Source organism: Lampetra planeri, chromosome 34 (genome assembly GCF_965212315.1).
Source record: "Lampetra planeri chromosome 34, kcLamPlan1.2.h2, whole genome shotgun sequence".
Taxonomy (NCBI): Eukaryota; Metazoa; Chordata; class Hyperoartia; order Petromyzontiformes; family Petromyzontidae; genus Lampetra; species Lampetra planeri.
In genome coordinates this window covers 10,786,378-10,802,713 of record NC_136140.1, presented here as the reverse complement: position 1 = coordinate 10,802,713, position 16,336 = coordinate 10,786,378, and the positions used below count along the sequence as shown (strand labels likewise).

General features: G+C 55.9%; 1 protein-coding gene across 1 annotated transcript; it reads left to right on the top strand.

The window, feature by feature from the left end:
• The first annotated feature begins 3,955 nt into the window (after positions 1-3,955).
• LOC144730145 (troponin C, slow skeletal and cardiac muscles-like) lies at positions 3,956-15,828 on the top strand. The gene is made up of 6 exons (XM_078610730.1): positions 3,956-4,069; positions 4,173-4,206; positions 6,414-6,560; positions 11,428-11,542; positions 12,196-12,332; positions 15,215-15,828. The coding sequence occupies exons 1-6, from the start codon at positions 4,061-4,063 to the stop codon at positions 15,244-15,246; spliced, it is 474 nt and encodes a 157-aa protein (XP_078466856.1). The 5' UTR covers positions 3,956-4,060; the 3' UTR covers positions 15,247-15,828.
• The last annotated feature ends 508 nt before the right edge of the window (positions 15,829-16,336 follow it).

The following is a 16,336-nucleotide window of genomic DNA, read 5'->3' as shown; positions in this document are numbered from 1 at the left end:
GCCCACGTGGGACGGGAATGAGGCCCACGTGGGACGGGAATGAGACCTACGTGGGACGGGAATGAGACCCACGTGGGATGGGAATGAGGCCCACGTGGGACGGGAATGAGGCCCACGTGGGATGGGAATGAGGCCCACGTGGGACGGGAATGGGGCCCACGTGGGACGGGAATGGGGCCCACGTGGGACGGGAATGAGGCCCACGTGGGATGGGAATGAGACCCACGTGGGACGGGAATGAGACCCACGTGGGATGGGAATGAGGCCCACGTGGGACGGGAATGAGACCCACGTGGGACTGGAATGAGACCCACGTGGGATGGGAATGAGACCCACGTGGGACGGGAATGAGGCCCACGTGAGACGGGAATGAGACCCACGTGGGATGGGAATGAGACCCACGTGAGACGGGAATGAGGCCCACGTGAGACGGGAATGAGGCCCACGTGGGACGGGAATGAGACCCACGTGGGATGGGAATGAGACCCACGTGGGACGGGAATGAGACCCACGTGGGACGGGAATGAGACCCACGTGCGACGGGAATGAGGCCCACGTGGGACGGGAATGAGGCCCACGTGGGACGGGAATGAGACCCACGTGGGACGGGAATGAGACCCACGTGGGACGGGAATGAGACCCACGTGGGACGGGAATGAGACCCACGTGGGACGGGAATGAGGCCCACGTGGGACGGGAATGAGGCCCACGTGAGACGGGAATGAGACCCACGTGGGACGGGCGAGAGCCGCGCACGTGATCGCGGCGTCGATCCAAGACGTTTAGTTTGCGAGCGCACGTTCAGCCAGGTACCGTTATCTGTTGCCGCAATTGACGCGTTGAGTAGCGGTGACGGTGGTGGTGGAATGAGCGGGGGCACACGAACTCTCCTCCCCCTTCCATGGGACCCTGGGCCCGACAATTTAAATGTTAGAGAGCCCCCTCCACCCCCTCCACGCATAACGCTGGGGTTAGGAAGCATTAACCGCTGCGTGGCGCCGAGATCAGCGCTGTCAGCAGCGAGGCTGGCGGGGCCTCCGACACCGCTGATACCCCGCGTCAGCCTCCCCCCTCTCCATTATCTCACTGTGTCAACTGTGTCAGTGCTGCCAGAAATATTCACGTGGGCAGCGAAAGTTCCGCCGTGGATAGACAGACGCGTGTGTGTGTGTGTGCATTTTCCAGTACTCTTGTCAATCCACTGCTGGATGAGGGTCTCCCCACGCCGTGCGGATATTGGGGGGGGGGGGGTAGGTGGAGGGATATTTGACCATACTTCACACTTCTCAGTGCGGATTTGAAGGCGAGCATAGACGTTGGAGCGAAGTACAGCACAACAATCTGCTGCACTGCTCCGTGCTGCCAATGTAGACCCTCGCAAGCCTATAGCACATGTTTGTCGTCCTTCCCCCGCACCTTTGGCTACGTACGGTGCGAAAGAAGTTCTACATACATACACCTCGTGTCGTGCCAGCGCGAGGCTTTTAAATAATTTAAATGAAATAGTGGCGACATTCTACAGGAATGTTCAGAGTACACGTGGGTGTAACGAGGTGTAATTAATCGAGGTTCGCGTGCAGGACAGAATTACGATGCTAATGAGGCTCAAACTGTACGTCACTATGTATTTTGGGCGAATTGGGGTGAGCGGAACTGTAGACAGCAGAACGGGTCTCCAGTCTGCGCCTCTCTGCGAGTCGATACCTCGAACGACGAACAGAAGAGCAGGGGCACTGCTCGCTTCGAGCATTCACCGATCCACCAGCAAACTCCCACCCTCCACGTTGGCTCAATCACCCACCTGGGACACGGAACAAACGAAACACCGCCGATCGATCAATTCCTTCTCTGCGTGCGAAAGACGACGCTCGCAGTGGGAATCGATACAAACGAGGCGGTGAAAGCGAGACGAAAACAACCGGTGCCCCTGTTCCATCTACGCGGTCAGACCCGTGCCGTTTTTGGGGTTTTGCCTTCATTGGGACTCTTCGGGAGTCACAGACGGAGGCGAGGAGCACAGGGGCAGACGGTACGGGTGAAGGGCCCAGGGCTCAGACACCGACGCACGGAGTGGCAGTGATCAAGGCAGTGCCGTGGTGCGCGGGGATATCGTGGCAAATAACACTGGACTTTTGCAGCTGTTTTATACAAATGTCAGGGTGCTGATTCCAAATCTGATCTCAGATTTGCTCTATCAGATCTCATTTTTATGCTATCGGCATACCCCATTTTCATTGATTTTACCCGAAATTAACTCTGTCACTTATGATTGCAAGTTGTTGCGAGTCAGTGACTGCTTTAGTGTTAAAATATGGTGCTGTCTTTTTAGGATAGTGTGTTTATAATATCGACATTTACTTAATATTTTTCTTCTGGAGTGTTTATTAAAAATGCAATATTTGATATCTCAAAAACCTGATGTGATAGACAAAAACTGATGCCAGATTTGGAATCAGCACCCAAAATTACCTCAAAACCGTTGGAATACCTTATGCCAGAAAAAGTGTGTTGACCAGTGTAATTAGATTCGTAACGTCGAACGGATTTATGCTGGCTTGAGTGTCACATTCCAGGGGGGCTCATGGAGGTGTCAGTGACTTAGATCAAGGTAGAACGTTCGGTCGAGCCTGGCCTATTAAAATAAATGAATTCAACGTTACCGCGAATTTATCGGGACAAATATTCTAAAACGTCACGTGGATTTTCGGATTCTATTTGTGAGCAACAGACTCGGGCATATTTGTGCCAGAGTTCAGCATTGTGTTCCTCCTGGGACATCGATAGAATGTTGCATCCATCATTCCCGCGGAACACCTCTCGATGGACACACGCGTATCGGATGACGTAAACAACGGACGGAACGTCATCGGCCCCGGGGGGTGGGGGGTGACGGACGCGCTGCTCCCGATTCGCAGCGAACATGGAGGACGCGGCAAGTTGCATCTCCTGACAGGTGGCACCGCCGCGGGTGAGACACGCGGCGGCGGGCATGGCGCGTGTCCACGTGGCGCCGTGCGCCTCAAGGTCGCGACTCTCTCGCTCTGCCAAACCAGCACCGGGGGGAGAGGGCAGAGAGAGCTTGGAGAAAGTGCAGGACCACCCGAACCCCCCCCCCCCCCTACCATGCCCCCGTTAGAGACCAGGTTTGAATCGTTGAACCATGAAGAGATGTGACCATGAACTTTCTTCACACACATGCCCGAGTCCTCGCTGCACCTGCTCGATCACTGATTGGATTGGGAGCGTCACGCACAGATCACAGAGGAGAGAGGCATCGGCCTCTGTGACCCCGGGTGGCCTAAGGGGTCACCATTTTTTTGCACCGTGGACCGCATCGTAGCACCGCTTCCCGCTTCAATCGCTCCCTTGTGAGTGCCTCAGCGAAGTCTAGTCGCACGGGTCTCCAGTCTGCACCTCCCTGCGAGTCGATACCTCGAACGACGAACGGCAGTGCAGGGCCACTGCCCGCTTCGAGCATTCGCCGACCCACCAGCAAACTCCAACCCTCCCCGTTGGCTCAATCACCCACCTGGGACACGGAACAAACGAAACGCCGCCGATCGATCAATTCCTTATCCGCGACGCTCGCAGTGGCATCCATTCGCCGCTCGGCCCTCACTAAAGGTTAGACTGAGGTCACCCCGCGCCGGCGCGCGTGCGCACTCGCGTCGACCTCTCTCAAAAGTCAGCCGCGACATTTCGCCCGTCCGTCGCACGGAGTAGAGCCCCCCCCACCACCTCCCCCCACCACCACCACCACCCCGCCCCCCTCCCCGTGGGCCCTCGTGGCGCGCTGTCGCCGTGATTGTGCGCGGAGCTCTCGTGGTTATTCATAGCCTCCTCTCGGCATTGTTTATGGGTCCTTGTGCCCGGGCATCGGGCACCGGGGATGGAGGGGGTGATGATGAAGGGGGGGGGGGGGGCGTTGGGGGCGGTGGGCGCCTCTCTCTAATATGGTCAAACTATGCGCGCGGCGGTCGCTCCAGCGGGCCGCGAGGGCCCCCTCTTATAAGCAGCGCCGAGCCGCGTATCTCCACTGCTGCCCTGGTCGCCCGCAGACATGGAGTTGGTAGGTGCCGTGGCGCCGGCTCTGCGTCCCCTCGCCTCTCTCACCTGGACTCGTCGTGGTGGCGCAGCGCCCTTACCCTCTCTCCTCTTTGTCTGTTTCGTAGCAGGAGGAACAGCTGACCGAGGAGCAGCGCAACGGTAGGGAGCGGTGCCGCCACGGAGCCCCGGGGCGCGCACTCGCTCGCTCGCACCCGCGACTCACCTGAACCTCACCTGAAACCCACCTTGAGCCTCACTTTAACTTCACCCGCGACTCACCTGAACCTCACATGAAACCCACCTTGAGCCTCACTTTAACTTTACCCGAGCCACACCTGAACCTTGCCTGGAAATTCACCTAAAGCCTCGCCTGACCCTAACTTTAACTTCGCCTGAGTTGTCACTGTAACTTCACCCGAGCCTCACCCGAGCCTTACCTGGGCGGGCATCACGAGCCGATGGAAGCCCGGGCACGAGGTCCATGTGGGATAGGGGAGGGAGCGCAGAGTGGCGCTCTCCGCCGGCTGGGATTGAGTGGGATGATGAGTGGGATGATGAGAGGGATGATGAGAGGGATGATGAGAGGGATGATGAGAGGGATGATGAGAGGGATGATGAGAGGGATGATGAGAGGGATGATGAGAGGGATGATGAGAGGGATGATGAGAGGGATGATGAGAGGGATGATGAGAGGGATGATGAGAGGGATGATGAGAGGGATGATGAGAGGGATGATGAGAGGGATGATGAGAGGGATGGTGCAGATTGGGATGATGAGAGGGATGAGAGGGATGGGAAGACGAGAGAGGAAGGCACAACGCGCCGTTTCATCCGCGCTCTTCCCGAGTGCACGCTGCCTGGCACGCGCGGCTTTCAAGGCTGTGCGATGGGGAAACAAAGGCGGCCTGGTGGGACTCCCGCTCGCTCGTCCTTCCTCGCCCGGGCCCCACCGCGTGCCGGAATGAACGCCACTCGGGTCCCGCTGTTGCGCCAGGAGGCGACGCTGAGTGGGGCGCGAGGTAGCCGCGGGGTTTAGAGCCGCGGGTGGCGGCGCGCGCCTGCGCCGATCTCTGCGGGGCGCGCGTCAAAGAGCCCCGCCCCCCCCTCCTCCCCCGGTGTGTGATGAACGGATGGGCCCGAGCCGGGTGCCGTCCCCTGACGCGGAGTTGACTCTCCGTAGCCAGCGGATTGCCGAGCGACGCTGAGGGTCGCCCGGACCCCGCGGTGGCTCGGTTCACGGTTCGACTCCAGCCCGCAGCCCCGAGTATTACTTCGGCGTGGAATAACCGAAGCAGTGATAGTAATGCTAATAATACGAATACCACCACGACTACTACTGCTGCTGCTGGTGGTGGTGGTGCGCGTCGTCTGCTGCTTCACGCTGAATGTTGAAGAGCCCGTGACGTTATTTCGCAAGAGGAGGCCAATGCGTGCCCGCGTCAGGGTCCAAATGTGGCAAACTTGAAGATGTGACCGCAAACGGCTCAATTGGGATACTACACCAGCAGAAGTTACAATCATTGCCCTCTTCCTGGCAGAATAATGACACCACAGGTCCACTCGTGCAAAATGAGGCTCCGATACCTTGGTCTCTTGAGTGCTCGCCTGGTTGAACAAATGCACCCGAAGCTTCGCTTAGAAAAAACCTCAACTCCTCGTGCCTGAATGCATTTAATTCAACAACAACAACAAGAGATGAAGGGTGAACGTGAAGCTCTCCCCGTGCAACAAGCCGGAAGGTGCTTCGCTAAGGACGCATCGCCCTGTCCGCATTCCCGATCTGTAAACGAACTTGTAGCTGATTCAGCGGCGACTCCTGCAACACAGACGTGGATGGGAGCAAGTGGATACGATGCTGCTGATGATGTGGATGATGATGCTGATAATGGTGGTGATTATGATGATGGTGGATGATGATGGTGATGATGATGATGGTGGATGATGATGGTAATGATGATGCTGATGATGAGGCTGATGATGATGGGGATTATGATGATGGTGATTATGATGATGGTGATGGATGGTGGTGATGGTTTCGGTGATGCTGTTCGGGAGCCTCAGTGAAGCGCTGCGCTACAAATCCGACGAACAGAGTTCGACTCCAGATCACGGCCGACACCAGTGACGATTATATGCAACCGGTCCTGAGCCTCCCCTAGGTCGACTCAGCCTCAAATTAGTACCTGGTGCGGCGTGTAAGCACGGCATCACCTCGTGTGCCGTGCCGGCCTTCAGAGGCGCTAGTCGCTTACATCAGCTATTGCAGGCTATGCGGGGGGTGGGGGGGGTAGGGATCTTTATCGTCGGTGATGCTGCTGATGATCGTGATGATGATGGGGTGGTCGTCGTCGTGTGGCGCGAGGCAGAGTTCAAGGCCGCCTTCGAGATGGTGGTGCAGGAGAGCGAGGACGGCCGCCTGAGCTGCCGCGAGCTCGAGAGCGTCATGCGCATGCTGGGACAGAGCCCCTCGCCAGAGGAGCTCGCCGCCATGATCGACGAGTTCGACGAAAACGGTGAGAGCTGTGGCTAGTGACGACATTGTGACGACATTATCAGTGGTGTAGTGACGACATTATCAGTGGTGTAGTAACTACATTATCAGTGGTGTAGTAACTACATTATCAGTGGTGTAGTGACGACATTATCAGTGGTGTAGTAGCTACATTATCAGTGGTGTAGTAGCTACATTATCAGTGGTGTAGTAACTACATTATCAGTGGTGTAGTAACTACATTATCAGTGGTGTAGTGACTACATTATCAGTGGTGCAGTGACTACATTATCAGTGGTGCAATGACTACATTATCAGTGGTGTAGTGACTACATTATCAGTGGTGTAGTGACTACATTATCAGTGGTGTAGTGACTACATTATCAGTGGAGTCGTGACTACATTATCAGTGGCGTAGTAACTACATTATCAGTGGAGTCGTGACTACATTATCAGTGGTGTAGTAACTACAGAATCAGCTCAGGGGGTACGGAAATTGGTCACGTGGGGCCCCAATATTTGGTTTGTCTCGCACGGTCGCACCCTCGACGCATTGAAATATCGCGGCTCCTCTTGCCCTCACCACATCATCGTTACGCTCACGGTCTCGAACATTTAACACTGTAGGAGGCGCTCCGTCTTCAAAAAATGCAGCCACCACAGCTCCGTAGCAGTTACCTCTTTGTAATATTACGTTACCGCTCGAACTGAATTGAAATACAGTACAACGTGGAACTTAAATGGAAGCATTTTCATAAAACATGAATCTAATGGTGGTTGGCACGGGGTGGGGGGGGGGCAACTCGTAGCTTTGGCTAGGGGGTGCCCAGATATGAGGGCACAAAGACAAAGATCCCCCGTATCGTCGTTGACAGGCTGTAGGGGCACCTACTGTTAGCGAGCAACTATGAAGACCGCAGTGGCACACGAAGAGGGTGGGTGGCCAGCACCACGCCCGGCCGCCTTTGTCTTCCTAGCGGTGATGTTGATGCATAGCACCAGCTATTCATTTTGAAGCTGAGATGATCTAGCGGAGGCCCAGAACAGGGTTCAGATAATTGTCACTTATGTTGGCCGTAAGCGGGAATCGAACCCGGGTCGCCTCGTTTGTCACGCAGCGTGCTAATCACTATATCACCACTCCGCACAACAACCGCCATTTCCCACAAAGTGACAGTGACGTCACCACGATGCTTGTGCCAGGCCATGTGCACCTTGAGGCCACGTGAAGTGTCGAACGCCCGCTGGCAGGAGGTCACGGGGCAGACCCAGGTGCCACGGGTCGACTGACTGAGATGACTGGCTGATGCACCACCTGTGCCCTCTACTGTGCCAACTTGCTGTGCTTTAGCCACCCAGCGCTCCGCTCGTTGTTGTGAGCGTCGCTCCTCCGCCCTCCGTTGTTGTTGGAGGGCGACTGCCTCCAACTGCCCAGTAGAGTCATTCACGAGCCTCCTCCACAGAGGCCGATCTTGACACCGCTGGTACCAGTCATCGGCAAGTCCACTCAGCTCCACGTCCTCCTGTGCTACATCACTCCATCTCTTCTCTAGCCTGTGCTGCGCCCGTTTTGCCCCCTCGATCCCGCCGAACAAAACCTGTTTAGGCATGCGGTGGCTGGGCATGCGGGCTACATGACCCAGCCAACGCAGCCTTGCCTGTCGGAGGAGCTCACCGATGGGACTTTGTCCAGATCTTTCAAGGATTTGTGAGCTCCTCACACAATCCAGCCTGGTTAAACCCAGGATGGATCGTAGGCAGGCCAGCCTAAAGGTTTCTAACCGGTGAAGATGTTCCATTAGGGAGGTCCACGTTTCGCAAGCGTAGAGAAGGGAGGGAATGACCGTGGCCGAGAAGACCTGAACATTCGTGCGGAGTGATAGACCAGGTAGCTTCCACACAGCGTTACGCAACCGATGAAAAGATAATGCCGCTCAACTAATTCGGAGTGAGACCTCTACTGTTAAATCGGAGCCGGTCATGAGCACACTGCCAAGGTATGGGAAACTCTCCACTCTCTCTACTACTACCCTACCACAAATTGGGAGTTGTGGGGGTGGAGTGTCCGATGGTACAAAATACCCAGGCAGGTGCTTAGTTTTGTTGGTGCTGATGGTAAGGCCCCACCTCTTGGTGGCAAGCTCCAGGTTCAGCAGCAGCGCCTCTAACTCTTCATCTGAGTGAGCAGCAATTACCAGATCATCGGCATACATAACGTGGTTGAGCAATAGGGAGCCATCCCTTGACTGCACCCGGGCATCGATCAGCCTCGCATTGTATCTGTACCAGATGGAAATTCCTCCGGTACAGCTATTGAAGGCTTCACGAACTACGTGGTCAAAATAGATGTTAAATAATGTGGGAGCCAGAGGACATACCTGTCGCACCCCAAGGTGTACAGGGAATGTCTCTGACTCCCGGTCACGTTGTTTTACCCTGGCCCACTCACCATCATGTAGGTCCTTAAGGATCATGAGCAGAGGGTCAGGGACACTGAAAGCACGAAGAACAACCCAGAGCCCAGGCCTAGTGATGGTATCATAGGCCTTGACCAGGTGAATAAAGCAGAGATGTAGGTCTTGTTGGAATTCCCTAGCAGACGGACAGAAAATATGGCATCTGTGCAGCACCGCCCTTTCCTGAAACCGCATTGGGGCTTTGCAAGCCTCTCCTCAGCGTGCCTAGCAAGGCGATATTGAATAATCCTTGCCAGGACCTTTCCCAACACACTGTGGAGTGAGATGCCCCTGTAGTTAATACAGTCTGTGCGTTCCCCCTTCATCCCCACTTTGTCCCACGTTGTTTTCCTGGGTGAGGGATTTCCCCTCCCCCAGGACCTCATAGAAATGCTCGGCAAATCTGCAAACCTGTTCTTGGGGGTCGGAGATTGGATCACCGTTATTTCCCCGAATGATGGTAGTAGGTGTGGCGCTGCAGGTTACTTTTTTGATGGAGTTAAAGAGCGATTTGTGATCGCGGGCCACTGAGGCAGATTCCATCTGTTCAGCAACCCGCGACCACCACTCATCCTTGCAGCGCCTCACGGCTCTCCAAACTTCCGAGCGAAGGCTGCGGTAAGCCTCCTCATTCTCCAACGTGGGATGCTGTAGCCGATGACAGTGGGCCTGTTGCTTTTTCTCAGCCAGCTTGAACACCTCCTCTGTCAGCCAGGGTCTCTGGGGAGGTCTGGACCGTGTACCCAAAGCAGCCATTGCAGCTGCATGAGCCACAGTGCTAAATCTCGCCCATTTCCCCTCGACATCAGGGGGAGTGGGGGACGATGCCAACCCCAGCCGCAATTGATGATGAAATTCTCGCTTGCAACTTTCATCAGCTAGTTGAGACCATGCCACCAAGGGTTTGAATGGGGTCATGGGTGTACACCCACCACCGAAGTGGAAGAATGGTAGGCGCACCCTAGAGATGACAAGTCGATGGTCAGTGGGCAGATCAGCTCCACGGTAGGTCCTGGTGTCAAGGACATTGGCCCGCATCCGCTGTTTCGTCACTACGTAGTCCAGCAGATGTTCTTGCTTGGACCTGGCATGCATCCATGATGTTGTGTAGATCAACCGTTGCCAAGACAGCGTGTTGGTAATTACAAGCCCATGGGCTGCACAAAAGTCTAGGAGCCTGCTACCATTATTATTGAGCTGATCTGGCCCATGCCTTCCAATCACTCCAGACCAGGTGCCATCATCATGACCAACTCGGGCATTAAAGTCACCAAACTAGATGATTCTATCCCAAGGGGCCACTTTAGCCAACACCTGTGACAGGAGGTCAAGGACGGCATCTGACTCATCAGCCTTGCCTGCATCCCTCCACTGATGTTCATCTTCGGTGGGGGCATAAGTAACCACGACCACCACTCCTTGCCTCTGGTTGATGGGAAGGTGAGCCCAAAGTTGCCTGGGGTTTACAGCTTCCCACACCTCACCGCCACACTCCCACTCCCTTCATTCTTTTGTTCAGAAGAAGAGCCACACCCTGTTGTTTGGCAGTCTCCTGCTGCGGATAGAGGACTGTCCACCCCTCATGATGGCAGGAGCCAGAGCCGATCCCCTGGACCTCCTAAATACCGCAGATATCCAAGCGGTACCGGTCCAGCTCCCGGCAGAGGAGTGACAGCCTCTCCTCCGCAGTGAGCATTGGTACGTTCCACGTGGCCACCCGCAGTGGTTTTTTGCTATTTCTGGAGGAACCACAAGGGGAAGGATTCAATCTCCAGGCTCCGGCAAGTAGAGTTTGGCCAGGAGACGTCATAGACGCAAGGCTCCCCGGGGCTTCTGGCACAAGCTTAGCTTGTGTTGCCTTCGAAACGTCGTGGTTTATTATTTTATTTCTATTATTATTTCTATTAATTGTATTATTTTTATTTTTTATATTTTTTATAATTTTTTTATTTTTACCTACGTGACTTTACCGAAAAAACCTAAGAGTATGAATCCTTGCTGTCACGAAAGCTTCAAATCTAGGATGGATATTCTTTTCGTGGTTTAGTGGTAATTAGTTGAAGGTGGCGTGTTTACCAGCCCCTCGCACCTGCCCAGAGCCCCCTTTGGCCGCTGTGGTGGCGACGAACCCCATGTGGGAAATGACCAATCGAAATTGGCCCTCCCTCTATGGTACTGCTCACCACAGCGTTACCATCCGCACCAACGAGGAGATAAGGGGTTGCTTTGCTGGACCAAACACACACACACACACGTACACACAAACAAATACAGACACACATGTACACACACACACGTACACACAAACATAGACACACACATTCGCAAACACAGACACACACTCGTACACACAAACACAGACACACGCGTGTACACACACACACGCGCGCACCCCACACACTGAGATCGGGCGTGTGCCCCGCGTGCTCCCAGGCACGGGCACCATCGGCTTTGAGGAGTTCCTGGAGATGATGGTGAGGTGCATGAAGGAGGAGGGGAAGGGCAAGTCCGAGGAAGAGCTCAGCGACCTCTTCCGCATGTTCGACAGGTGACGGGCACAGCAGCGGCACGCACGCGGCGGTTGCGGCGGCGGTAGTGGTGATTGCGGTTTGTGGCGGTGGTGATCGTGATTGTTGTGGTGGGGGCGATCGTGGTGGTGGTGGTGGTGATCGTGGTGGTGGTGGTGGTGATCGTGGTTGTGGTGGTGGTGATTGTGATTGTGGTGGTGATCGTCGTTGCGGTGGTGGTGATCGTGATTGTGGTGGCGATCGTGGTTGTGGAGGTGATCGTGGTTATGGTGGTAGTGATCGTGGTTGTGGTGATCGTGATTGTGGTGGCGATCGTGGCTATGGTGATCGTGTTTGTGGTGGTGGTGATCCTGGTTGTGGTGGTGATCGTGTTTGTGGTGGTGGTAGTAGTCATGGTGATCGTGGTTATGGCGGTCGTGGTATTTATGGTGGTGGTGGTGGTGGTTGTGATGGTTGGTTATGGTAATCATGTGGATAAGTGCGCTGGTGCTCGGGATGATGTCCTTTGTGGTGATAATGATGATGATGATTAGGACCGTGACCATGATGACGATGACAGTGATAAAAATAGAAATCATTCCACACGGAAGGAATTCTTGCTCCGAGACTGGGTCTCACGCTCGCGTATAAAGGCGTGAGCCGTGAGTCGTGACCCTGGCTCGCGACCCCGCAGGAACTCGGATGGGTACATCGACCTGGAGGAGCTCAAGGGGATGCTGGAGCAGACGGGGGAGAAGGTGGGCGAGGAGGACGTGCAGGCGCTCATGAATGATGGAGACAAAAACAAGGACGGGCGAATCGACTATGACGGTAGCTGCCTGCAGGAGGAGGCCACCTCGCACCGTGCACTGACACCCTCCACTTTGTGTACAGAACCGTGCCTCTTAAACAGTGAACCCCACACCTGACCCCCTCTCAACCCCCCCCGCCCCCCCCCCCCACCCCGGTGCGTTCGTCAGTCAGTGGCTCAATCTCACGTGGGGATCCTTTATAGCTGTCTCGACCCCTCGCCAAGAAATGGCCATGACAGCACGATGCTGGCGAAACGAATTGAGAGTTTCGTTTGGGAAGTCTGTAGCTTGGGTAGATATGGGAGCCGATGTACTCCAGGAGGTTGTGGAGCTGAGTTGACTTGCCGATGACCGGTGCCAGCGGTGTCAAGATCGGCCTCTGTGGATGAGGATTAGTGAAAGACGCTGCTGGGCAGTTTGGAGGCAGCAACAACGGAGGAGGGCAGAGGAGCAACGCCCACAACAACGAGCGAAGCGCCGCCGGGTGCATAAAGCGCAGAGAGTTGGCACAGTAGGGGGAGCACAGTTGGTGCATCGGCCAGTCATCTCGGTCAGCCAACCCATAGCATCTGGGTCTGTTCCATGACCTCCTGCCAGCGCAACTTAGACGCTTCACGTGGCCTCAAAGTGCACCTAGGATGGTCCAAAGTGCCATGGTGACGTCACCACCACTTATTGGCGAATGGTGGTTGTTGTTGTTGTGGGTCTCTATGTAAGCCATTGGTGGCCAAGGCTGAGACTATGAACTCGCTATGCTCGAGAACGCCTCCTAAAGAGGGTCAGTGCCATGGCCCTGTGGGCAGAGCAACCGCCTCTCATTTGCAGAGGCTCAGGGATTTGGAGACATGAAGGCCCCCCCCCTCCCCCCCAGTTAACATTACGGCGCCCGTTCAGCCTAAAGTAAACACTACGCTCCGTCTGCTTTACGGTGGTGGACTTCATCAAGATCCAATGAGGTCAATTTTGAAGAGGAGGCCATCGTGTGCCGGCGTCATGGTCCAAGTTGACCAACCTCACAATTCACTTGAGAATCACGGAAATCGCACCCCCACCGCCCCCACCTCCCTCTGCTGCAAACAGTTGGAAGGGATCTCCTGAAAATCAAAACTAGGAGTCGTAAGACTCAGCGGGTCTCTCGTGGGTAAACAGGGGTGGTGACCATGATAATGGGCGGGCTGAGACTGACTGGCATTCTCCAGCAGTGCCGGCTCCAATCCAGCTCCAATCCCGGCTCCAACCCTGGTTCCAATACCGGCTCCAATCCCGGCTCCAATCCCGGCTCCAAACCGGCTCCAAACCGGCTCCATTCCCAGCTCCATTCCTGGTTATAATCCTGGCTCCAATCCCGGCTCCATTCCTGGCTCCATTCCTGGCACCAACCCAGCTCCATTCCCGGCTCCAATCCCGGCTCCAATCCCAGCCCCATTCCCGGCTCCATTCCTGGCTCCATTCCAGGCTCCATTCCTGGCTCCAATCCCGGCTCCATTCCCAGCTCCATTCCTGGCTCCAATCCCAGCTCCATTCCCGGCTCCATTCCTGGCTCCTATCCCGGCTCCAATCCCGGCTCCATTTCCGGCTCCATTTCCGGCTCCATTCCTGGCTCCAATCCTGACTCCATTTCCTGCTCCAATCCCAGCTCCATACCCGGCACCATTCCCAGATGCAACCTGGCTCCTATCTCGGCTCCAATCCCGGCTACAATTCCAGCTCCATTCCCAGCCCCAATCCCAGCTCCATTCCCGGCTCCATTCCCGGCTCCATTCCCGGCTCCATTCCCGGCTCCATTCCCGGCTCCATTCCCGGCACCATTCCCAACTCCATTCCAGGCTCCATTCCCGGCTCTCTTCCCGGCTCCATTCCCAGCTCCATTCCTGGCTCTATTCCCGGCTCCAATCTCGGTTCCATACCCGGCTCCAACCCAGCTCCATTCCCGGCCTCCAATCCCGGCTCCATTCCCAGTTCCATCCTCAACTCCATTCTGGCTCCAATCCTGCCTCCAATCCTGGCTCCAATCTCGGCTCCAACCCGGCCCCATTTCTGGCTCCATTCCCAGCTCCAATCCCGGCTCTATTTCCGGCTACATTCCCGGTTCCAACCTGGCTCTTATCCCAGCTCCAATCCCGGCTCTATTCCTGGCTCCATTCCCGGCTCCAACCTGGCTCCTATCCCGGCTACAATCCCGGCTACAATCCCAGCTCCATTCACGGCTCTATTCCTGGCTCTATTCTTGGCTCCTATCCCGGCTACAATCTCGGCTCCAACCCGGCTCCAACCCGGCCCCATTTCTGGCTCTATTCTCAGCTCCAATCCCGGTTACATTTCTGGCTACATTCCCGGCTCCAACCTGGCTCTTATCCCGGCTCCTATCCCGGCTCCAATCCCGGCTCCATACACGGTTCCTATCCACGGCTCCAAACCCAGTCCAATCCCGGCCCACCTCGGCACACGCCTCCCCGTACTGAACCCTTCCCTGGGCATTGACCCAAAAACGAACTCCTCAAGCAAGCCGCGACGCACGCATTCACTTCCCAGTTTAACACCGAGCAGGAGTATAGCAGCAGTAGGGCTTTTGCGACCAATATTATCCATAATAGAGGTTTTTTTACATTAGATCGCGTAAATATAAATGTGTCGTTAAACCCACCCTCACCCGACGCAGCCAATTTGTAAGGTTTGTCACTTAAACAAAACGTGGCTGATTCATTGCCAGTTCAGCACACGGCGATTGTGTGTTGGAGAGTGAACCCACTACAGCATTTACAATTCGAGGACCATGATAATTCGCCGGTAATTACAACAACCAGCATCATCAGGTGAGAGTCACAGAATTGTGGAGGAATCCTCCTCTCACCACGCTGCTGCTGCTGTTGCTACCGCCGCTGCTGCCACCGCTGCTTTCAGAGTTCATCGAGTTCATGAAGGAGGTGGAGTGATCGCCGCGGAGGCGCCATGGCGAGCCTGGGGACCTCGCGCTCTGCCGCGTCTCCACGACCCCCGCGCTGCCCTGCGGCCCTCTGCGGCACGCGAGAGCCACCACCACCACCACCCCACCCGCCCAGAGAGCTGGGCAGCTGACCCAGTCCCTCCCTGTCTTTCTTTGCTCACCTGGTGCAGTCAGGTGCCGTGTCGCTACTCTCAGAGCAAACTACCACCAACCCCGCGTGCGATCCTCCAACCCCCCCACCCCCCACCCCGACTTCTGCGAGGTCCCCGTGAGAAATCTGCGGTCTCGTATCCAAGAGCGCAATCAGCGAACGCGCTCCTGCAGTGGCTGCCCTGTTTCGATGGCTTCACGAGGCCACGCGGTTCAGAGTTGAAATCGATCGTGGGGATCCCTGCCGCGCTCAACCCTTCGACGCGAGTCGGGGGCCTCTCGGGTCAACCGGGCGGTGGGGCGCCTCGTTCAGCTTCGCTCGCTCCACGTGTTCGGAGCTGCTGTGCGTGACGACGTTTAAATGTAAATGTGCCCTTTGTCTACTACGCAGAGGAATAAATGTTCATGTTGTTTCATAAAACATGGGGTTGGTTTTTTGTTGATGCGGCACCACTCGGTTGATTCCTTCTCACTAATTTCCCCACCGCCGCCACCCCCAGACGATCGCCAGCTCACGGCGAGACGACACGAGGAGCTGTGGCGCATCAAGCGTGGGGGCAGGCAGGGGATGCCACCCCCCCCCCCTTGGCCAAAGCTACGTGTTGAGGCCCCCTTTGACAACCACCATGAGATTTGTTTTCAACAATATTGGGGCCCCACCTGACTTATTGAGTACCCCCTGAGCTGATAATGTAGCTGCTATGCCACTGATGATGTAGTCACTATGTGATGCCGCCGCCACGAAGCCACTCAGCGGCCGCCCCATCTACGACCTCGCCACCACCAAGCGATGGGGCCGACCCCGCTTCCCCCTCACCGCCCCCCACATAAACACACCCTCACACATTTCCTCCCCATAGAGCTCCGAGGGGAGGTCACCTGGCCAACAGGTTTTTACCCGGAAGCCCTCATAGGGATAATCTTCACGG